General features: G+C 43.8%; 1 protein-coding gene across 5 annotated transcripts in view; it reads right to left on the bottom strand.

Annotated features, from left to right (window-relative positions):
* LOC119956225 (vinculin) overlaps window positions 1-25,276 on the bottom strand; it is a 134,854-nt gene that overhangs the window by 63,716 nt on the left and 45,862 nt on the right. For all 5 annotated transcript variants that reach the window (XM_038783259.1, XM_038783255.1, XM_038783256.1 and 2 more), the window contains exon 2: window positions 6,812-6,882. In XM_038783259.1, coding sequence (XP_038639187.1) covers window positions 6,812-6,882 — 71 coding nt within the window. The remainder of the gene's footprint in view (window positions 1-6,811; window positions 6,883-25,276) is intronic.

Here is a 25,276-nt window from a genome sequence, read left to right as displayed (position 1 = left end):
TTTTTATTTATAAATCTACAGTTCCGAATTATTTTTTTCCAATTAAGGGCCAATTTTGTGTGGCTCCACCTACCCTGCACAAGTTTGGGTTGTAGGGGCGAGACCCGCGCAAATACAGGGAGAATGTGCAAACTCCACACGGACAGTGACCCGAGGCCGAGATTGAACCCATGTCCTCAGCGCTGTGAGGCAGTAGTGCTAACCACTAAGCCACTGTGCCATCCTCACTCCAATGTTTAAGGAACAAAATTGATGTCGCAAGGTGCCAAAAGCAACAGATATAGTTTCAAAGAGTTTTTAAAATCACAAATAAACATGACAAATGCTAGCTACTTAACTCAAATGTTCCCTTTTCTTGGTATGGTTTCAGTTCCCCTTTGCGCCAGCCTTAAGGTGTGTTTTAAAATAATTAACAAGAACTCCAGAAGACTCAACAGTTTGAAATCACTACTGCCATTAGAAATCAAATACATCTCCTGTATTGCAGTGCCCTCAACCAGTGTCAGCAGAGCATAATACATTCCACTTCACACACCAAATGAACTGCAAACTGCACAACCCAGACTTACCACAGGAAGCTTTTTTTGGGAAACAATTGGCACCGCTTATTAGCCATTGAGTTGCCCTTTGAATGTCCCTTTAAACTGTAAACAAAATTTTTCTCCGAGCTGTGCTGTCAGCAATTTCACATAGCAAAGAAAGCCATTAGGAAAAACCAGTAGGCTAGGAACAGATTCATGCAACAGCTGAGTACTCCCTTCAGCAATTTTTAAACATCAGCCAATCTCCATTGTGAGATGTTACTCAAGAGAACCTGGCATAATACCAAGGAGCTGGCACTACATCAGATACCTTTCTCTGTTTAGTGATGCCCAGTAATATAAACAACATCCATCATTTCAGAAGTATCATAAAACTGAATCTTATTTGGACCTTAACATATACATAATTGTACTTGGCTTTTCACTGTGGGATAACAGGAATCTTCAAAAAAATTTTAGAAGACCAGTAAACACACTACGAGAGCGATTCAGCGGAATAAACCTAAGACCGCTTTCGGACGCGTTTGGCAGGGTCTTCCTCAGCAGCTACAGTGCTATTCACCCCGCTATTCACCTGCACTTGGCCATTCTTTTGGACCTCGGAGTGTTTTGCCCCTTCAAGGCCACACTTAGGCTCCTTTCCTGCTCTTTTCCTGCACTGGCGAGGACTGGCTCCTTTCATCAAGGCACTATTTTGAACGGCAGCCCCATTCTCTACACTCCCCTTTCGCGCACCTCCAGATTTCTAGACCTTCACCACCTCCCCCATTTTTTCTTGGCCCTTCAAAGCCCCCCCCCCCCCCCCCCCCCCCCAATGGGAAAGGTACTCCAGGGCCCAGCCCTTGCTAGTGTTAACCTGGCACCATGGCATTGCCAGCCTGGAACCCTGAAATGCCCCTGGCACGACCACCCAGGCACCCTGACAGTGCCTAGGTGCTAGGTTGGCAATGCCAAGGTGCCCAGATGCTAGGGGGTAGTCCTGGCACTACCCCAACCACCCAGGGGTGTCTAATAATCTGTGATCCCCCCTCTTTCTCCTCCATCCCCCCTTCAACCCAAGGGGTTGCACATTTGTGCAAACAGTGTCAAACAGCACCCGGTTGAGGTCTCGCATGCGCGGCCGTTGACTCCCGGATATCAGGTGAATACGATGTCTAACGGCAAATATAATTATCTGGATCACAGACAGGGTAGGAGTGATCCAGATCGCACCGGGCAGAGCGTGTCAGGTGACTCCTGATCGGACCAGCACCGAGCCCGATTTGGGGCTCTCCCGAGATGCCCTCATTGCGCCCGTGGAGCTGAGCGTGCCCTACATTTTGGCTTATAATAATCTTTATTGTCACAAGTAGGTTTACATTTTCACTGCAATGAAGTTACTGTGAAAAGCCCCTAGTCGCCACATTCTGCATTCCAGCACCTGTTCGTGTACACGGAGGGTGAATTCAGAATGTTCAAATTACCTAACAGCACGTCTTCCGGGACTTGTGGGAGGAACAAGTACATTGTACTACCCCACATGATTGTCTGCAGTTTTAAATTCTTACACTGCAAATCAAATGCTCTTGTTTTTTTTAAAACTTACGGTTGGATCTAGGATTCGGACACTCCAAAGTTCATGCAGTTTTCCATTCCTAATTTCTAGAAAGTCAGAAACAGAACTCCAAGCCAAAACAAGAATGGCAGTGGAATTTTTTTTTTTTTTTCAATTTTCCCAATTAAGGGCCAATCCACCTATCCCGCACATTTCGGGGCAGCATGGTGGCACAGTGATCAGCACTGTTGCCCCACCGCTCCAAGGACCCAGGTTCAATTCCGGCCTCGGGTGACTGTCTGTATGAAGTTTGCACTTCCTCCCAGTGTCTGCATGGGTTTCGGTCCATTGATGTGCAGGTTAGGTAGATTGGTCATGCTAAATTGCCTCTTAGTGTCCAAAAGGTTAGGTAGGGTTACTGGGTTACGGTGATTGGGTGGAGGCATAGCCTTAAATGGGGTGCCCTTTCCAAGGATCGGTGCAGACTCGATGGGCCGAATAGCCTCCTTCTGCACTGTGGTGACTCTATGATTCTATGATCTTTGACATGTGACGGTGATACCCACTCAGAGATGGGGAGAATGTGAAAACTCCACACGGACAGTGACCCAGGGCCAGGGTCAAACCCAGGTCCTCAACGCCATGAGGCAGAAATGCTAACCACTGTGCCACCATGCCGCCTTGACAGTGCAATTATGATGGTCTTCCCTCAATGTCAATCGCTCAATAATACTGGCCTTTGTTGGATGCTGGCCACAAACTGAACATTGAACTGCACTATTTTTGTTGCAATCATTCATAGGTTATCTAATTTGAGGTGACTGCATTATTTACTAATGCAGATGCAAAATGCCCATGTTCCTTTAGCCAACTGGGAATAATTTAATACAATAATAAGACCAAACTATACAACACTAACTCTGCATTTTATGATAAAATTCTAAATGTAGCATGCAAACAGCTTCAGAACGGACCAATTTAATTTTAATCTGTGTAATTCTTTATTCGTTGAACAATGGTTAATGTTACGGACACCTGGTCACTCCCCAACAATGGCTCAGATACTGAGCAGGCGCGTGATGATTTTAAGTTTTAAGACTGTGCAGAAAGATTGATTCATTCCGTGAGTGATAATAAAAGAAATAGGGCTTGGATATTTTATAAAGAATCAAAGAAAACAATATTTAAACTTTTACATCAACTCTACCACTAACATGTAATGTCTTAACCTGAACACTAGTTCACTAATTCCCATCAAATAGCACTTGGGGCAGCACGGTGGCACAGTGGTTAGCACTGCTGCCTCAGAGCTCCAGGGTCCCCCGAGTTCAATTTAGCTTAGGCTTACTGTCTGTGTGGAGTTTGCACTTTCTCCTCATCTAGGGGGTCTCTAATTCTATTCTAACACTTTGCATGAAAATACAGCTCTCGTTCCATTTAAAACGATAGGTAAAGGCAACTGTATTTTTATGCAAAGTGTTAAAATAGATAAAGATCTTCCTCTGGAATTTCCAGACTGGAACTTAGCAACTGTAATTGGGCTGTTTGATTTCCCACTCCTGTGTACACAATGCCATTCGTGTGCAATGGACAAATGGGCCATCAGATTATGTAATAGGATGTCCTGAATGATATTGGATCTTGGGTGAATCACCCTATGCATTCCCCAACGAGTTTAAGTCTAAATGGAACAATGCAACTCAGCCAGGTGTGGCCATCTCCTTTCAGTCCGGGCTAATGCTATTTTCCATCAGTCTGTTTAACCCTTAAATTGCTACACCTTGGACCCCCATTTCTGGACCAAGTTCCGAATATCTCCCACATCTTGACAGTGAGGTAGGCATTGCATAGAAAAGATCTGTACATACATGACTTGCTAAATAATCAGGAAAACTAATTCGGTTATTCTCTGTATTCTCGTATACAAGATCATGGCTGACACCATAATTTGACAGCACAACATCATTCGAGTCATCAGCAATTGCTGACCACACTGAAAAACTGAAACACTCAAGCCCAAGTACAACAGATTGCATGTTTGTTCAGAACAAGCTTCTTCAGTTGTACAGGGCTTCCCGAAATTACAAAAACAGCGTAAGGCATCTTAAAAATTGAATTAACAAGCACATAGAAGATCAGACATGCAGGGGATGAAGTCAATAACATTCTGGAAAATATTTAAAGTATGTGTGTTTTAAACATTAAGGTTTGGGGCACATAACACATCTTAGAAACCTTCTCAAAAGGTACAAAATACTAAAGGACTTGTCAAGTTCAGAGATAGCCATTCCTACTGCCATTATTTTGTTAGCTTTTCAATCTTGTTGAATGTTTGTTTTCTTTAGACTTTGAATTTGATATGAAACGTGAACTCGAACGCTTACGGTCAGCATTTGTGTAGGGTGTCCTTAAATAAAAGATCAATTAAATTGAAGGAAGTTCAACACCTCCTGCAAGTCAAGACTATGAGAGCTGTTTCCAACCTTCAAAGCTATTTTATCTGGTAGCCACTGGAAGATAAACATCAGCAGGAACTTCACTGCCTCATGTGGAAGTACAACTCTGATCACCAACAAGTCCCATCAGTGCAGGAAAACACATTTACTTCTGATGAAATTGGCTTGGTCTCTCTCAAACAGCTTCTCTGATAGCATCCCATACAAACTGGTATTCATCCAAAACTCTTGCCATCCACATACTGTATATACAAAGACCCACTCATCCATCACAGGTGCCCATCACACCTTCCACTGGTTCCTCATTACCCAGTGTTTATATTTCAAAATGATCATCCTAATTTACTCATGTAGTAATAGTTTTTCTCCAAATGAACTATGGAATCTCTGAAACTCTACATCACAGACTGCACCTCTTCAAATTATGATTCTCTTCTCCTCTCTCACCACCAAGATATAAGTTTCAGATGGCCTATTCCAACTTGTGCATTTCTCTTGCTGCACACCATCACCGAGCTCCATGTAATCAAAACCCATAATATTTATCTCATCGATCCTACCTTCATTCACTTAACTCTTGCTCAATTTCCACTCTTGCCATCGAAATATCTTCTGATGTTTAAAAGGCACCAATTAAGTGCAAAGTATTCTTGGATAAAGGTAGTTAAAAACAGACTTACCAGGGTGAAATTAATAGCAAGTATTATGTTAGGATCTTAGTGGGAACCCAACTATTTGCAATTTTTAAAACTGAGAAAGATGACTGCACCATAGAGTGATATTGCTGACCAATAGGTATCTTTTGTGTTAAAACAAACTTTAAGTTAAATACAAAATCAATCACATCAGCAACAAGTATTAGCTCTACAGTTAACAGTTAAATGAGTTCTTAAATAAAAGGAAAAACTTTAACTTATTCCCTAAACTTGCATCTACATATATATTCCAATTAAGCAAACCAATATATTCAAAGATAACTTATAAAGTTAACAATCACGTTTACTTTCTTTTCCCTGTGCCAAGACCTTGGAGAGAATCCTACAGGAGCCAACTCAAAACACTTCTGTTCAACTTCAAATTCTATGGCAAACTGAAATTACAGACATACTTGGCTCCTCCCCTTAATTACACGATAGAGCAGAACAAGTGGATAGCACTGTGGCTGCACAGCGCCAGGGTCCCAGGTACGATTCCCCGCTGGGTCACTGTCTGTGCAGAGTTTGCACGTTCTCCCCGTGTCTGTGTGGATTTCCTCTGGGTGCTCCAGTTTCCTCCCACAGTCCAAAGATGTGCAGGTTAGGTGGATTGGCCACGATAAATTGCCCTTAATGACCAAAAAATGTGAGATGGGGTTATTGGGTTACGGGGATAGTGTGGAAGTGAGGGCTTAAATGGGTCAGTGCAGACTCGATGGGCCGAATGGCCTCCTTCTGCACTGTATGTTCTATGTTCTATCTCTCCATAAGGCATTCTACTGTCTCCTCCCAGAAGATGTCCCATGGCCAGGTTAGCCAGGACCAACTACAATATCTGTCATAAATTATCTACACCTCAGGGACCTCCATACCAAAACAATATCCCCTTATCTGTAAGGAGGCAAATGTAAATGCTTCTCAAATCTATCAGCAGAACACTCCCGCTGTAAAATCACGGATTACGTCACTTTACGACCCCTTAATCACAGCTTTAGCAGACATACTGTCTGTGCGCATCTTAAACTCATTGTTGAATAACATTACTACAACAAATATAAATTATAACAATTTATTTCATTCATCACAATTAGAAGTTTCAGATTCAAGTTTCTGAGGACATCATAAAAAGCTTGTAGTTCAAGTGTCAGGTCACCACGTGTGTGATCATGCTTAATGCAGAAATCTTGCTATTGGTATTGTGTTCGCAGTCACTTAGTAAATGAATATAAATATAGCTTTATACAATTCTCAGTCCTTCTTATAAATACATGTGAACTGTTGTCAACAAGTCACATAGAACACAGAACATAGAAAAATACAACACAGAACAGGCCCTTCGGGCCACAATGTTGTGCCGAACATTTGTCCAAGGTGGCGTGGCGATTATTGGGGCTGAGGGCAAATGGGATGAGAAAGGTCATGAGTCCAAGAAGAATCAAACCATAACCTTTCCCCGCTGTGGTAACTGAATCAAATATGATTAAAATAGGCCCATTAATAAGGTCATGTGTAGGTACAAATGCAAACACGATGAGCAGTCATTCATCACAAGCCAATTTTGTGTAAATGTAACCCAACACTCACTTGATGAAGGCTGGTGGCATATCCCTCTTCATGACCTGATCTTCAGTAGTCTGTACAGTCTCTTTCCCAACCTGAAACAGATACATGAATATTAACTTATAATGTTCACCATACACTCCATAAAGGTTTGAAGAATAGGACAAGAAACAGCTATTGCCATGCAAAATGCTGATGACCAACTGCATTCTGGGGCTACGCTGATAGATATCAGTCATGTTCACACACAGGATATGTACGATTTTAAGGAAACCTTCTACCAACCACATGTTTTTTCCCCTGGCAGTGTCCCTGTAAGCTGAAAGTGCCAACTGGGCACCTTGGCAGTGCCAGGCTGGCACTCAGGTGGCACTGCCAGGGTACCAGTGCCAAGGTGCCCAGGTGGCAATAGCAGTGCCAGGTACCACCCTGTCCAGGGGGCATGCACCCAAGGGCCTCCAATCCTCATGAGTGTTGTTCCGTCTGGCCCCTGTTTGTGGAGACCAGTATTGAACCGCGCTCCGCCGAGGTCTCCAAGGCTAAGGATAAAGATGCCAACACATTGGTTACCTCAGGGAACTGCATATTAGAGTGAGGCTAGTGTCTCGCTCTGACATGCAGATTTTGCCAAAAGGTGCTCCTGTCCACAATAGGCGGGCTTCACACCGCAACATCGTGTTAGATCTCGCGAGACGTGGTAAGCAGGGTAGATCCTGGCATGGGGTCACCTGGCAGTTACTGGTCACATCGTGTCACGGCACACTACTTTTTAGGTGCAGCGTGTCTGGTAGATCGTGCCCAGAGTGTCTTTAACTTGGGGAAATGCATTCCAAGGCACTTCGTACCAAATAAAATATGACACCAATAAAGATTTGAGGACAGGTATCTAAAAACTTGGCCAGAGAGATGGGTTTTAAAGATCATCTTAAAAAGGAGTGAAAGAAGTATAGGGCAGGAATTTCAAGCTTAATTCCTTTGCAACCGAAGGCAGAGCCACCAATGAATGAATGTAAAGCAGGGTAATGCAAGAGAATTGGAAGAACGCAGTGATCTTGGAGAGTTGTAGGGCTGAGGAGGTTACAAAAGTAAACATGGCCAGCTATGCATTATTAAGCTGCTTTATTTTACAGGCAAGTGAACCTACAGTTGTAATGAAATTCCATTGTTATCCAACTACAGAACCCTCAAGAAGAATAGAAACACACCACACATGTGGTTCATTTAATTTTTCCTGACTGTGATAGAACGTAGAACATAGAACATACAGTGCAGAAGGAGGCCATTCGGCCCAACGAGTCTGCACCAGCCCACTTAAGCCTTCATTTCCACCCCATCCCCATAACCCAATAACCCCTCCTAACTAACTGACCTTGCTCTTTACATCCATTGGAAATGGAAGGACAGTGTTTCCAACCCCATTCTCGTTTCGTGATTTGCAAATAGGTTCGCCAACTGACTAACTATCCCCTCTCCCAACAAGATATTCTCAGCAGACATATCATGCTGGGCTCACATGAATAGAATCAACCCACCATAAGAGGTATGGATGTCTTTAGGCCATCGGAGACAAAATAATAAATTGCTTAATGTCTCCAGTTGTTGGCAACCTTTAGAATCAACATGCTTTAGAATCAACATGCTTCAGAATCAACATGCGAGTTCACACCTCCTCCTCTGCCTCACCACCCTGTTATGAGTGGGTGGCATTTTAAGCCTATGAAAATACAGTGTTTTAAAAACACAATCCTGAAAAATAATGAATCCTCAATCTTTTCTGTGGGGAGAAAAAGATCAACATTTCTAAGCAATGGTAATTTAAAGTGCATTTCCATAGTTTTAAAATATAAATTTTCAAGTTGGGAAATGTCCATATTAACACATAAAATTCCATTTATAGTCTAATATTAATGAACTGTGTCAGGATTGCAGTCGTCTCATTTTTAGTATTAATATAATTAAAAACCAAGAGGATTCAAGTACATTGTACAGTTTGGAATTAAGTTATTAACCTATAGTGCCTCTACAAATGACAAGTTAACAATATGGTTGCAAATTTATTTATAGTCTTGCACCTCTTGTCACATCTTAAATGTCTGTATAGTTATAAAGCACACACACTCTTACTATCACCACCCTGGTGCTGCAGTTTACAAAAGGTTTGGCTCCTTTTCGGTACTTAGAAATATTTAATATTCTGTTTAATTCAAATATCAGGATCAAATAGATTCCTTTCCTCACAAAGATTCTGAATAATCCTTGAATTCTTCTGAAGGTAGCCTTTGAAGTTCCTTGATTCCAATTGTGTGCCAACATAATGAATGGAAGGCAAGTACTCAAATTTTGGTAGATTCCTTCAAGTTTCTCTATGTAACAATGGCACTTAATAGCTTTCAAAAGCACCAGCACCATAAACAAGTATTAGCAACTTGGCCCACCTGGTTTTGCTGATGTTCTAATTCCTGCCCCCCCCCCCCCCCCCCCAAAAAGAAAAATCAAGAGAAACAGAATGGCAACAGATACCAACATCTATATTATGCAATCCTAGTCTGTTGCTTTACAATAATGACACAAACATGACTCCAGCAACTACCTGTATGTCCTTCTATTCCAAACTCAAATTAAATACTGCATTTCAAAACATATTAACTGTCCCCATCAGGGAGATCTGATCTAAATCTCATAAATCAGATTTTAAAAATAAGCAAGCTTTGCTGTGGGAGCGTCCCTTCCTTACTTAGAACAGTCAGTCTCAATCATCCTAATGGCCTTTTCTGAACTGTCGCCAACACATCTAGATTTTTTTGGAAACATCAAACCTGAAACATCTGTGGATTCTGTCACTAAGGAATAACATGTTCAAAAGGTTAAATTGAACATTCCTGGATCAGTTTCTTTTCTGGGGCCAACAAAGGGGAATCTCGTCAAGTTATCTCTGCTTTGATCCATTTCAAATGAATTGCGAGACATCAGAACTTCCGCGTTGTGTATGACTGAAGATTTTTATCATTTCAAATGTCCAGAAACTCGGAATACTTAATGATTTGACATAGGCATGCTTTCATGTTGATTGGGTCATGATAAATTCTTAATGTACAGAACATATTTAAACTTTTGACTGAATTTTGTATTTTGAAATCAATATTATTAAGCATGTTTATACAGGAACATCTCCTTTCCAGGGCCTTAATATTTATCAAGGTTTACAATTATATCATTAAAGTAAATGACTAAAGTTTTTCAGATTGGAAACTCTAGTCTAAGTGCAGCATCCACTTGTTTTGCCTGCTGTACAACTCAAAACTGTTTAATGCACAGAGGTCATCGCTGATCCTACAAGTTACTAAATTCTGAGAGTGGAAATAAACTATATTAAAAGATACAGATGAATCAAAACCTCAAATCTTCTTGCTGAATTGAGAACAAAAAAAATGTCTATTAGAGCTAAGCATCCATATGTGGCAAGTCATCCAGATTCGAAACTTTAGCTCCCTTCTCTCTCCACAGATGCTATCAGATCTGCTGACATTGTCCAGTATTTTCTGTTTTTGATCCAAATATGAAGCCTGATCTGTTAGTTTAGTATCTAATTCAGACTGTATCTAATGAATGCCACTGCTGGGAGTTGAACACTTGAAGAAATGGACTTTATGAGGTTCCAAGGTAAGAACCTTCTCCAGGAAAAGTGCTGGCCTTGCCAGCAATTCTCACATCCAATGATGTTGGGATGCCGGCATCCAAACAGTAATTTTTTTTTAAAAAATTAAGCCAAATTGAGATTCAAACAACATCATGCCAGCAACATCACTTTAAAACAAGCCACACGTTTCAAACAACATTGGAAGTTGACAAATAATTAATTTAAAAGGGTAGTCTCTAGAATTTCAAAATTTTCTTTGAACTCTCCAGGTTACACACTGGCTGGTGCTGTTACAACCATCTACTACTGCAATTATTCCAGGATTTTAACCGATTAGACAAATTGAAATGACACTAATAGTAATATGGCATAGCAACTTGAATGTACCTTCATTTTGATTCTCAAACTATTCCCTCATGCACAAGGCACATTTCAGACAGTAGGCAGAGAGAAAAAGGGGGACACATATGTAGCTGATCTCAGAGTTCTCAAGTCTCTGTCACTTTGATCTTGGTCACAACCAGAATCAGGTAATGTCTTTTCACCAAAAGCTTGTAAATGTTTGAAAAAATAGGCATGCAGAGATTTTTGTTCAAAAGTAAATTATTTGATAAAATTAATTTGTTTCAGGATAAAATCAGTCAATCTTTTCAAATTATTTCAAGGAGCCGTTATCAAAGCACAGAATGAAACATTTATTTCCCTCAGCTGAACCAATGTGTTCACATCCAATACCATACCAAAATGAAAAGACAGTTCACAGAATGTTCCTTCTCAAAATATCAAGAGTTTGATTAAAGAAGGGGTAAGTCAATCATTAAGTTCAGTGAAAATTTGGTTTCGTGCTTTCTGTTATTATGGTGTCAAGCCACTATTCAGAAAGTTGAACAGGTAACACAGCAAACAAGTACTCTGGGCGCGATTCTCCCCCACAATTTTGAAGATCATTGGCGGTTTTTCAGGGAGTTTCCAGCTGGATCTACTGGTGAATTCCCCACCACTATTCAATGACACAATTATTTATTTGGGCCCTGGGGCGTTTCTCACCGGTTAAGCCCACACTTCGAATTTTGTTTAGCACTGGGGAGCGGAACTGAGAGATCAGGCCACCATTTTGAAAGGGTGCCCCATTCTTTATGAGCTTGTGGGTCCCCCTCACCCATGGACAATGTCACCCCCACCTTTCCAAGTGAGGACATCCCGATGTGGGGGTCCTTCAAGCCCCCCCCCATGCCCACTTACAAGCCCCTCTCCCATACCTCCACCTGTCACCCCTCCAACCTCCCAGTGGCCCCTACTTACCTGCCCTGCACCCCACCATTCTTCATACGCCTCTCCACCCTCCTTTCATGGGCATAGTCCCCTTCAGCCCCTGAGCCCTGGCAGTGCCACCTTGGCAGTGCTCCTGCCAGCTTGGCAGTGTTCCTGCCAGCTTGGCAGTGCACCTAGCCACTTTGGCAGTGCCAATGTGCCCGGATTCCAGGGGGATGGCCAGGAAGCCACCCTGCACTGACCATGATCACCCAGGAGTCTCCGCTGGTGCAGGAGAATCCTGGGTATTGTTCTGCCTGGTCTACATTTGTGTGGACTAGTGAAGAACGCCGCCCGGCTGTTGCCTCGCGGGAGAGGCCAGTAGATCGCGGGTAAGATCACCAAAGTCCGTTTAAAACCAGCTTGGTCACGCCCCTTTGGGCGTGTTTCTAACTCGGATGCCTCGCGGGACTTGGTTGGATCCCACGAGGCATGAAGGATGCCACGAAGTCCACTGCCAGGGCTCAGGGGCTGAAGGGGACCATGCCCATGAAAGGAGGGTGGAGAGGGGTATGAAGAATGGTGGGGTGCAGGGCAGGTAAGTAGGGGCCACTGGGAGGTTGGAGGGGTGACAGGTGGAGGTATGGGAGAGGGGCTTGTAAGTGGGCATGGGGGGGGGCTTGAAGGACCCCCATATTCACCGGCCACACCGCCACACCGCGCTCGAGCGAGCGTGCAAAGCGGCCGGTGAATCGCACCCTCTGTTTTTATTTGTGCACAGAGGCTTAAACGGAAAGAGCACATCCATTAAGAGGGTGAAAATGCTGAACAAGTAACAATTCATGAGATTATTTCAAATTTGAAGATTAGCACATTAAACCGAACCTTCAGTAAATCAGCCATTCCTCAGGAACATCATCAAATTCAGAGCAACAATATACTAGTTCCTTTGAAATAGGCAAGCACAAGAACATAATCTTAAATCTGTAAATATTAAGTTGTTAGTCCTCAAAACAAGGTTTTCTTTCTCCATGTTGTTGACGGCAATCTGAAATACTATAATACTGACAGACAGGGCACAAACCAAGGTTAAAGTGTTTCTGTCACAATTCCCCGGTCAACTTAAGTCTCATCAATGGTCAATGGATTGTTAGATTAATAACTTATGTAGCATCTCTAATGATACTGCAAGCTTGTAATCAGCCCGATTTCCTTCTACCACCTCCTCACTATCCCCCAAAAGGGAAAAGAGGTGTCTGAAGATGCACTTAAAAATATACTTATATAGATATACACTAATAGGATATCAGTGAGGAAATGTTAAAGCAATCAAGTCTAGAAGTAACAAAGTAGTAGTAAGCAGTTTAGCAGCATTAGTGGAAAGAAAGAGTGGAAAACAAGCCGTATAGCATGGTGGAAATAAGCAGGCTTGGTGATGGATAGGATGTGAAGTCTGAGACATAACTGAGGAATGAACAGGACATCAAGGCTTCATTACCTTCTGACTCACCCTCAGTGAACTCTGGAAGGGAGATGAAACAAGGGCTCAGTATATGAGTTTTAGGGTGCGGTGGAAGAGAATACTGTAATCTGAAATGAACTGGTTAACAACCAATGTTTCAATGTGGCACGGTCTTGTTCAAAGAGGTAGTCATGAATGTGGGTCAGATTATATTGAGATTCAAAGTAGATTGAGATTCAAAGTAGAGAAGTATCAGAGGAGAGGAGATAGGGGCTGGTTTAGCACAGTGGGGTAAATCACTGGCTCGTAATACAGAACACAGCCAGCAGCACGGGTTCAATTCCCGTACCAGCCTCCCCGAACAGGTGCCAGAATGTGGCGACTCAGGGGTTTTTCACATGAAGGGCATTGAAGCCTACTTGTGACAATAAGTGATTAAGGGTTTTTGAGTGCAAGCTGAAATGAGGATTAGGAGTTGTTTGGTGCAATGATTAAGGAAAAAAACTCGAGTGAGAAAACATCACCATGGTTTGAGAATGCAATAAATAACTAGCACTTAATAAAGGAGTCAGGTGTGGGCACACGGGACTCCAAGGGTGAGACTGGTGTTCTTGGAGCGGGACAGGGATGGGGGGGCTGGCGTTTCCCAGCCTCTGTGGGTATTATTGGGCTGGCAACGCTGGGATGGTGCGTAAGTGGGTAATGGACGGGGAGGGGGCAGCATGGAAGAGGCTGGAGATGGCATCCTGTGTGGGTACGAGCCTGGAAGCGCTTGCAACGGTGCGGCTGCCGCTCCCTCCGACAAGGTATACCACGAGCCCGGTGGTTGCAGCTACCCTCAAGATTTGGGGGCAATGGAGGCGGCACAGGGGGGAGATGGGGTCCCCGATACGGGGGAACCACCAGTTTGTTCCGGGGAGAATTGATGGCGGGTTCCTGAGTTGGCACAGGGCAGGTGTCAGGAGGCTGGGGGACCTGTTCATAGACAGGAAGTTTGTGAGCCTGGGTGAGCTGGAAGGGAAGTTCAGGCTCCCCCCGGGAACACCTTTAGGTACATGCAAGTGAGGAAATGAATAAATGAATGTGATAAAATTAGGCACTAGGACCCTGAGGGCACTGTGGTCACAGACAGAACAAAGGAAAGCAGAAGTTTCATGGCTCGCGGGGGATAGTAACCTCGTGGTCAGAAGGAATCAAAGATGCTGGGGTTACAATGCAAAGTGACCAATTAGGATACAGGGCCAGGTCAGGAGGTGTATAGAATGACCAATGGGAAGCTTATATGTGAATCTTACTGTGATTTTGAATATATCAGCAGAAGCTTCTTTGTATTCTGTCTCTCTTTATTCTGGGCTCTCAGAAGACAGTGTGTGTGTCCTGAGGTCCTATGGATTAAGTCAGCCTTGCAAGTTAGTTATTATTAAATGATATGATACCTGCAAATCCATCTCAGATTTTATTGAATCTAGACTGACAGCAAATTAACCAGGAATCCGCATTTGGTGCCGAAATCGGGATTTCTCGACTATCTTGCCTTTCATCTGCGAAATCAGAATTGGAATGCTTTCAGACGGCGAGAGAGGAATTATGGGCCCACGATATCTTTATATCGCTTTTCCTCTGTCTCGTATTCTGCTAACAGTCTAATCACTCGCATTTGATTAGGTTCGATTGCCTCGACGAAATCAAAGGTCAGTCTGATGGATTCAAAGATTTTATTTCAGTCATTGCAGGTTTGGTTAAGTTTTGGAATGAGGCGAACAGTTCAGTTGGTGTCTGATGGGATGTTGCCTGGTTCCTCAGTTGCATGAGGCGAACAGTTCAGTTGGTGTCTGATGGGATGTTGCCTGGTTACTCCGTTGCATGTGAGTAGCAAATTAAAAATTGGCTCTATTAAATTATACTTTAATTCGGTTAAGGTCTTTAACGGATTGATGTGATGTCGCGCAACAGTTCAGTAAAAGACCGCTGATGGGATGTTGGCGCACAGTTCAATTCCGTTCTATTCTAATTTGATTAAAAAATTGGTTAAGGTCCGTACCGGGTTGATGTGATGTCGCGAAACAGTTCAGTGAAGGACCGCTGATGGGATGTTTGCGGACAGTTCAATGCCGTTCAACTATAGCTTCGCGAAGATATGGGTTGTTTGAATGAAACAGAATTGGGTTATAAATGACTTGTGTGTTGATGAATGCACGTATACGGATGTGAATTCCTTTGTCTGAATGGAGATCTCCAATGAATGAATGAGTCTGTTTGATAAGAATGTGATAAGCTCTGTTCCTAGTTTTGTGAAATGTTGTGTTTTAGGAGGTATTAAAGTGAGAGTTAAAACGGAGTAAGTATTTGAAAGTTCTTCAGAACCTTAGTAATAATGATGTTAATTAAACATAATTCTCAGGAAGAAAACAAAAATTGAAATCAAACTGTATAAATTGGGATTCGTAAATGATTAGTTGCAACTCGGCATAGTCTTGGCTGAAAAAATAAATAAATAAATGGGGGAAATAAATACAATAGTTTCAAATCAATTCGAAGTTATAAATGGCCGGCAGAGCAATGTGCTCTGCACGAAATTCACACAAAGAGATGTTCAAGCAGACAGCTTTGTGTAAGCTGTACTGCATGGCTCCGCAGGGTCCTAGTGCCCGACGAGCACGAAAAGTCACTTGCAGAAATAATGATGTTTACCATGTTATAGACATTGAAGAAGGAGATTTGGAGAATAAAGATATTGGACCAGAAGTTAGATTCAGAGAATTAATTGCAGTATCAGGAAATGAGAATCTGATTGCAGGGAAATATTTAATGAAAAAATTGATGCAGAAAAATTAAGATATTAAAACCAATTGCTAATTTAGAGGAAGTTTGGGTGAAGCTACCAACTAAGACTGCGGGGAACATCATCCGTGAAGCTGTAAAATGTAAAGACAAGATTGTTCAGATTCTGGGTACACATACAGTTGAATTAGGGCAGCATGGTGTCTGGAGCAAATGAAATTGTATCACATTTAAAACAAATGACCCAATGGGGGAGGAGACAGTGAATTAAAACCTGTTAGCAGCATTGATTGGACAGCTGATAAAGTTCAAATGTCATGTTTGGATCTTACTTTCATACAAATCCGGTCGTCATCAAAATAAAGTAATTAAAGTAAATGCAGTAGCACTATCAGGAATGTATCAAGGGAAGGTTTTTACCAGATTGGATCACTGGGTGAGCAAAAGGGGAGGAGTTTGAGATTCTTCGCATCTCACTCAGGGGTGCAATAACAGAAGGAGGAGGCTTAACAGGCCACAAGGGCGGTGATTAATGGCCCTCAGTTTAAAATGGTTCACAGTGAGTATCAGGAAACCACAAGTCTGGATTGTGGGGCATTCTGTAGCCCGATTGTTTGGACTGGTAGTAGTCATATGAAACCCAGGAGACGGTCAGATACTGAGTATTCAGGAGAATGGATAATGCATTTGCAAAGACAGCGATGGGATGCTGCAGCCCCCAGGGAGATTTGGGGCATTCAGGTTTGTCCTGATTGTTTTGTGGAATATCAGGCAACTTTAATGATTGAGGTTTGTGACCACAGAGGGGCTTTTGAATCCAAGAGCATGGAGCAGTGCAGCACAGGGCAGGCCCTTCGGCCCTCGATGTTGTGCCGAGCAATGATCGCCCCGCTCGGACCCACGTATCCACCCTATACCCGTGGCCCAACGGCTTCCCCTCCCCCTTGGCCTTGCTGTTGGGACACTACGGGCAATTTAGCATGGCCAATCCACGTAACCCCGCACATCTTTGGACTGTGGGAGGAAACCCACGCACACCGGGGGGGGGGGACGTGCGGACGCCGCACAGACGGTGACCCAGCCGGGAGTCGAGCCTGGGATCCTGGAGCTGTGAAGCATTTGTGCTAACCACCATGCTACATAAGTGTCAGTGTAAGTGGGATAGATTAATGACAACGTGCAATTACTGCAAGGATAATTTGGCCGACAACAATGTGACTTTAAAAGGCTGTGCAATCTTGTAGACAAGTGACAGACTTATGGTATCGATTTGTGAGGCAGTACGTGGGCTATGCTAGATGGTACTTCTGGAATATCCAAGCACGGATAGGAAGATACAAATTAAGAAATAGGACCCTCTCCGCCTTTGACCTGTTCGTTTTAGTTTCAGATGAAGCAACGATCATACCGATGAAGAACCTGAACAACACTCTGCAGAAGAATGTTTCAGACAGTATGGGAAAAAACTAATGATACAATTGGCTACATGTTTGAGGGAATTGAATGATAGAGCCCGGAAGAAAAACCTTACGGGTTAGCAACAAATCAAAATATCAAATTATTACTGAATACTGAAACCTCCGGTCAGACATCTCTAACGGGACGTTAGCTGATGGGTGATCTGTGGTCTCCAGGAGGGACGTATTACGCGGAGGAGTTATTAAGGGTCTCGGCAGACAGCAGTGACTGACGAGGAACCCCCATATTTTAAATGACAGTAGTCTGGAACAGTGCATCTCAAACTATCTGATGTGGCGTACCGGCAGTTTTTTTCCCAATGTGCCAGGGACCGGTGAGCGAAACAAGCCAATCCAGGATTACTGTCTCTTTCTTTTCTGGAAACACTCCACGTACCGGTGCGTACACGTACCACACTTTGAGAGGCACTGGTCTAGAATATTAGCAGCTTGCTGCCACGAGGGGAAATTTGTAACCAATATAGCATTGGAGAGTATAACAGTTGTTACAGACTAAATGCCCTGTAAGTTGTTAGGGACTGTTATGTATAAATTCAATTGGGTTGTAACCACAAGAAGTTAACTGTACTAAGTGCGTGCGTGGTGTTTAAGAAAAACCAAATAATGGCAAGTATACAATCCATGCGGTAAGGAAAATGATAACAGACAACAGGGGGTTGAAGAAAACGGAGCTATTGTCTCAAGTAAGCCAGGGCGGGCAGGCAACATGATTCAGTACAATGTTCGACGTCAGAGTCAGGAAGTCAGAAATAGAAACAGGATTGGTTGACGCTCCTGCAATTAATAAAGCAAGATAATCAGTGCATGATACAAAATATCAGCAATTACCATTCCTATGGGAAACGGAAAGCACTTCCTACAAAAAATCCCAGTGAGGGATAAGGACCTTTTGGTCGCTGATGGACTGAGTTGTGGGCTGCTTCTAAGGGACATGAGGACGCTTTTATGGTGCTACTGCCCCGAGGTAGTCAGATGCCTTGGAGGTAGTGGAACAACCGGAATGGCTATTGTGTTACCTTCCTGAGTGGCGCCAGCTATGGTTCACGGTGATTGGACTTGAGGAAAGCACCTCACAAAGAGTCTATTGACACTGGTCTGCGAGATGGATGCATTTACCATTGATTTTCCTGCACAGTTTACAAATCCTGACATGTAAACACGAATGACAAGGCTGAGGGATAGTTGCTAGTCAGTATAACTATAAGAAGGATATAAATCCTAAGGGAAACACAGTAGTATTGAGGATGGCTATCTATCTAGTCAGATTCAGTTCGGGGTTATCTCTCATAGCTTGGTCATGGGGATTTACCTGCTGCATGGATTGATAATACTTGTTATTATAATTGTAGACTGCACAATCATTGGATGCTTTAATATGTGTTGTACGCTGGCTAGGGCTCGGATGCTGCCGATAGGCTTGGCCCATCATTATTCACCAAAGATGACATCTCGTCACTGGTGACCATGACACCAGACGGAAGAGGACGGAGAGCCAAAGGCTGTAAAAATGTGATGAGGTGTTTATGTACGGAATACCGGCTCAGTTAAGTTCTGTTAACGGGCCTCATTTGATTGGACAGATTAACAAGGAGTTCTGCTCCCAGTTGGGGATATGTTAGCAGTTAGACTGTGTGGACAGACCGCAGTCAGCCGGGTTGGTTGAGAGACATAATCAGACCCTCAAAACTAAATTGGCTAAATTAAGAGCGGACACGGGGCCGACATGGCTTAAGTTGCTCTCCGGTGTCCTCATTCAGCTGTAGGTCACACCTGCAGGATCGGCCTGGCTCTCTCCTGCCGAGTCTTTTCCGGCAGGCCCATTAGAACTCCCGGGAACCTGCCTGTTCCCAGATTGGTCCAGTTTCACCATCTGACTAAAGAAAGGACTAACTATGTTCTAGCCCTCACTAACGCCCTCAAGGAGCTCCATGGCCAGTACCGTGCAGCTCACTCGTCACCGTCCCTATCACATAGCTCGCTCTCAGTGCAGCCTGGTCGTTATGTCATGGTCAAAAACATTGGACTCGGAAAGGGTCAGAGCCACGATGGGAGGGGCCTTTCCAAGTTCTCCTTACCACCCCCACTGCAGTTAAAGTGGAGGGGTGGAGTGTTTGGGTCTACCTCCACAACTGTAAAAGGTCGGTCACTAACCTGCCTCCCTTCCCCAGCGCTATTTTACAGGTGTGAAGCATGATGGGGTGGCTACACGCCGCCTGTGTGATCTTCGGCATCGCCTCGCTTAGAGTGACATCGGCGGCGGTAATGGAACAGGGGAATATCATCTACATCTGTAACCCCAACCGAAGTACCCGGACATTCCACCTCTGCAAAGATGACGTTCTTCGCTGCCCCCATATACGAGGACGTGGTGTCGACTCATGGAAGGTCATCTGGTTAACGGACCATGCAGGACTTATGACGCAATTGCACCGGTCCCAACGATGGGAAGGGAAGACTGCATGGACATTGCCTTGTTTTTGGAGCATATGTAAATTTGATTTTGGATGTGTTAACCTTGATGCCTTACAGGTAAAATCAGACTATGAGGAGGGGGTAGGAAGAGGTTGTGAGAGAGAAAGAGGGACTAGACAGAGGAAGGGCTGTGTAAGAGGGGAGGTACAACCAGACGTAGATTATCAGGAGATGTACTTAATTTATTTAGGATCCGGAATGAGGGAAACCTGGACGGTATGAATCTCTTCTAGATTTACCACCGCTTGTATGGCCAGGGGAGGGTTGTCTGCTACCCAAACCCCACATCGGTGTCTAGGTTATGTTCTGTTTCACCGCTTTGGGGCACTCCCCCAACTGTGGTTCATTGTCAGAGTTCCGAGCCACCGCCCGCGCAAGTTACTCTTCCTTACGATCCAGGTTCGGCCCACCGGCTATTCGCCTTCCCCTTCCTGGGGATAATTCCCACTCTCACTAGGATAAGCTTCAACGGTGGAGGGCATATATATCTAGCCCCTTCACTCCCAATAGAGATTCCCGGTCATATGAGAATTGTTTCAGCAGTGAGAGGTACGGCTGTTTGCTGGTAGAGATGAAAATGAATATAACATGTCTGTCCTCCACTTGTACTGATCCAAAGTGTTGCATAACCCTGACATCAGGTCAATGTGCCTGTTACAATGCCACTTGTGTCCCGTTGACGCTAGGCATCCAGCTCCTTTGTAGCTGGGCGAATGTCTCTCATATCACTGTTGAGTCTAGGGCGTTCCGCATTGCTATGAGGCCCGAATGGGCGTTCCAAAGCTGGATGAAATGGGCTACTGGGGGTTCCCTGCTCAATCAATATACTGATTGTGATGCCAGCTGGTACACGGAGCAAGGATACTACTTTTTCTTTAATGGTACAGCGGCCAATGTTTAGTCACTCCCATTTCCCCGCCAAATTGCTATCGGGACTCTAGTCCCCACCACAGTCCCCTGCCCCACTGAGTGGATACTGCACCATAAATTGGCGCGTCGGTCAGTCTCAGACGAATTTTTCGAAGGTTGGAAGAAACCTCAGGTTCCAGCACCCAACCGGGGCCACTCAGCCGGATGGGGAATTCTGAGCGCCTAGACACTGGGGGGGTATGGGGGGTTCCTTGGCGGTCAACGATAGGAAGTATTTTATTTGCGGCCTTACCATCCTGGGAAACGAGACCTTAGGGGCCCTTGGGGCACTAACCAGGGAATTATCTCAACTCAGGTTGTTTGCCATGCAGAACCGTTATGCTCTTGACTATCTTGCCTGCATCTTTGTGGGCACGATCATCCTTAAATGCGTGATGGGTAAAATGCAGGATGCCGTGGAACAAATAGCCGCCGCCAGAGTCTTGACTGTTAGGATCCACGAGCATGCAGCGGCCGATGAGGTGCTGCAGTAGGATTTAGAAATGCAGCAACAAGTTTTCCTAGATGAGGGGCCGTGACTGCGGCTTGGACCGATAGTTTATCATGAAATGATAAAAGGAGGGAATGAGGAAATGAATAAATGAATGTGATAAAATTAGGCACTAGGACCCTGAGGGCACTGTGGTCACAGACAGAACAAAGGAAAGCAGAAGTTTCATGGCTCGCGGGGGATAGTAACCTCGTGGTCAGAAGGAATCAAAGATGCTGGGGTTACAATGCAAAGTGACCAATTAGGATACAGGGCCAGGTCAGGAGGTGTATAGAATGACCAATGGGAAGCTTATATGTGAATCTTACTGTGATTTTGAATATATCAGCAGAAGCTTCTTTGTATTCTGTCTCTCTTTATTCTGGGCTCTCAGAAGACAGTGTGTGTGTCCTGAGGTCCTATGGATTAAGTCAGCCTTGCAAGTTAGTTATTATTAAATGATATGATACCTGCAAATCCATCTCAGATTTTATTGAATCTAGACTGACAGCAAATTAACCAGGAATCCGCACAAGTAAGGGCGTTTGGCAGGCGGCAGGTGGCGGGGTTCCCACTGCTGCCGCCGCGTGGGGTCCAGGACACGGTGCTCTCGGGGGTATGGGTTGGAGAGGGGAGGATCTCGGAAGTGTACCAGGTGATGCAGGAGGTAGACGAGGCCTCGGTGGAGGAGCTGAAAGATAAATGGGAGGAGGAGCTGGATGAGGAGATTGAGGGGGGGGGGGGAATGTGGGCGGATGCCCTAGAAAGGGTGAACTCCTTCTCTTCATGTGCGAGGCTTGGCCTCATAGAGTTTAAGGTACTGCATAGGGCTCATATGACCGGGACAAGGATGAGCCGGTTTTTTGGGACCGAGGACAGGTGTATTAGGTGCTCAGGGAGCCCAGCAAACCATGTTCTGGGCATGCCCAGCGCTGGGGGAATTTTGGAAGGGTGTAGCAAGGACGGTATCGAGGGTGGTAGGATCCAGGGTCAATCCAGGCTGGGGACTCGCAATATTTGGGGTTGCAGTGGAGCCGGGAGTGCAGGAGGCGAAAGAGGCCGGTGTTCTGGCCTTTGCATCCCTAGTAGCCCGGTGGAGCATTATTCTTCAGTGGAAGGATGCAAGGCCCCTCAAGCCTGGGTCAATGATATGGCAGGGTTTATTAAATTGGAGAGGGTGAAATTTGCCCTAATGGAGTCAAGTGCAGGGGTTTTTCAGGAGATTTAAAAAAAAAGAAATAAATAAAGGAGTCGGAATGGATGGAACAGAGGGAATTGTTTGAACAATGAATAAAAAGTATGAGAGACAAGGCCAGCAGCAGAAATGAGATTTGAAGTGAGTACACAAATAACTCTCTTCTTTCCTCTCCTTATTGTTTTAAATCATCTGAATTGCGGTAAAAATGATTAAAATAATTAGTAACCTACAGCACAAAATTGTCTATGAATCGAACAAATGTAGAAAAACAGCAAGAAGTCCAAAACAAAAAGCAGAAAAATGTTTTGTTTTTTTTAAATACACGGGTGGATGCTTAAAACATGTTTTACATAAAATGGAACACTGATGTGCAGGGAAGAGGAAAAAAAGAAAGAAAGAAGCGAAAGCAGAGACTAAATGTGGCATTTGAATCTTAGGTGCTGTCCCAGAGGCACAGTGAACCCACACTTTTGCACATGTACGAACCAAATATTTTAAAAATAAATTTAGAGTACCCAATTAATTTTTCCAATTAAGGGTCAATTTAGTGTGGCCAATCGACCTACCCTGCACATCTTTGGGTTATGGCGGTGAAACCCATGCAAACACGGGGAGAATGTGCAAACTCCACACGGACAGTGGCCCAGAGCCGGGATCGAACCTGGGACCTCGGCACCGTGAGGCAGCAATCCTAACCACTGCGCCACTGTCCTGCCCTGTATATGAACCAAATTAACAGCAAATATCAGAAACTTGTAGACCCTCTTACTAAAGAAAGGATATCCAACATGGGATGACTGAGACTATTAAGACACACTACATTTTTAAAATCATTTATTGCACACCAACTGTCAACATCAGTCATTGACTGTGAAACCTCATAAGAACCTGAAGTATTTGCTAGAAAAAGGTTTACAACTCATTTGTTCTGCACAGTTGCATGCCAGCACCACAAAATTAGCTCAATGCACCTGCCAGAGAAGATTCTTCACTGAGGAAGCTAAGCATTGTCATGCCAAACAAATTTGCCATCAATATACAGCACCGGCCAAATCAGCATCCTTTATACAAAGTAAACCAAATTATTCATTGAGTTTCAACTCACTGCACAATTAAAATGTTAGTATACCTTCACACAAAAGGGTTTTTTCCAACCAATGTTACAAGACGGATTCTTTGATAGTTTATCATCCTTAAATGAACAGATAATTAATAAAAATACATTAGTCATTAGTTTCAATCTATGACACAGTTGGTAGAAGTGAACATTCAAATCTGGCACAAACAAGATCTCAGACAATTTGGAATCTGGTGCAATACTTCCAACATTTTTGGATAGAACTATTTATTCAGAGAAAGTTTATTTTGCAGCAGTTTCCAGCTATTGGCTCTTGAGCATCCCCGATTTGTTTCCTCCATGATTGGTGGCCATGTCTTCAGTTGCCTAGGCCTTGAGCACCTTCATTTTTTTCCCTCACTTTCCTCATTTGAGACACTCCTTCAAATCTACCTCTTTGACCAAGCTCTTGATCCTCATACAGAATATCCCATATAACTCAGTCATATTTTGTTTTGTAATGTCTGCATAAAGCATGTAGGAAAGTCTTGAAAAAGCACAAGTTGGTGTTAGGATTCCCACTGTTGCTGGTCAAATACTGATCAGTTTGTCAACAGCCTGTCTCCAAGGTTACCCGCTCTTCGAACTTCTAACTTGAATTGTCATCATGAGGATGGTAAGATAAACATAACTACCTTTTGCTACACAGTTGCTAATGGTCACATCAAACTGCTTTGTACTTCAGGGAACATTTCTATTTGAATCTGCCACTCATTCCAAACATCTGAAAGCACCAACAGCATACCTGACCACTAGCTAGCCTTCTCAAATGGATAGCAAGCAGAATGCTTGATCATACACTGGTTAGAAAGGGGTCTCAAGAAAAATAAGAGGTAACATCACAACCACAAAATGAAGATCCAGTCCCCTAACTGGCCACAAACCAAGCATACAATCAGTTACATTTTAGAGGAGCATATACAATCCATATCTTTACACCAAGGTTATAAAACCGTGATATATCAACCAAAAAGTGCAGAACTGTTTTGGTAGATTATGAATGTCAGGCAACAAAGGGGATATTGTCATGAGAAAACCCACAGCCTGGCAGGTGTGCACTTAAATAGTTCTTGCCTAAATCTCCAAAAGGCTCAGAAGGCAATAACTAAGGATTTGTTGAAGAAGTTAAGGTGGCAGCCAACATCCCACAAATAGCAATGAAATGAGAGACCAGTTAAGATATTAATAGTCCTCAGAGGATGGAACAATGTGACGCATCTCTGCAGGTAAAATGCAGAACTTGTTCAATAGTCACCTGAAAAGGGTGGCTAGCACTTCTACACAGCTCCAGGGACCCGGGTTCAATTCTAGTCTTGGGTGACTGGCTGTGGGGAGTGTGCACTTTCTCCCAGTGTCTGCGTGGGTTTCCTCCAGGTGCTCCAGTTTCCTCCCACAGTCCAAGGATGTGCAAGTTAGGTGGACTGACCATGCTAAATTGTCCCTTAGTGTCCAACGGTTAAATGGGATTGGGGGTTACATAGATGGGGCAGGGGAGTGGGCCTAGGTAGGGTGTTCTTTCAGAGGATCGGTGAAGATTCAATGGTCCAAATGGCCTCCTTCTGCACTGTAGGGATTCTACGATTCTTTTTTTTAAAATTTAGATTACCCAATTATTTTTTCCAATTATGGGACAATTTAGCGTGGCCAATCCCCCCACTCTGCACATTTTTGGGTTGTCGGGGCGAAACCCACGC

This window comes from Scyliorhinus canicula, chromosome 22 (assembly GCF_902713615.1).
Source record: "Scyliorhinus canicula chromosome 22, sScyCan1.1, whole genome shotgun sequence".
Classification (NCBI taxonomy): domain Eukaryota; kingdom Metazoa; phylum Chordata; class Chondrichthyes; order Carcharhiniformes; family Scyliorhinidae; genus Scyliorhinus; species Scyliorhinus canicula.
This window is presented reverse-complemented; position numbering and strand designations above follow the sequence as displayed.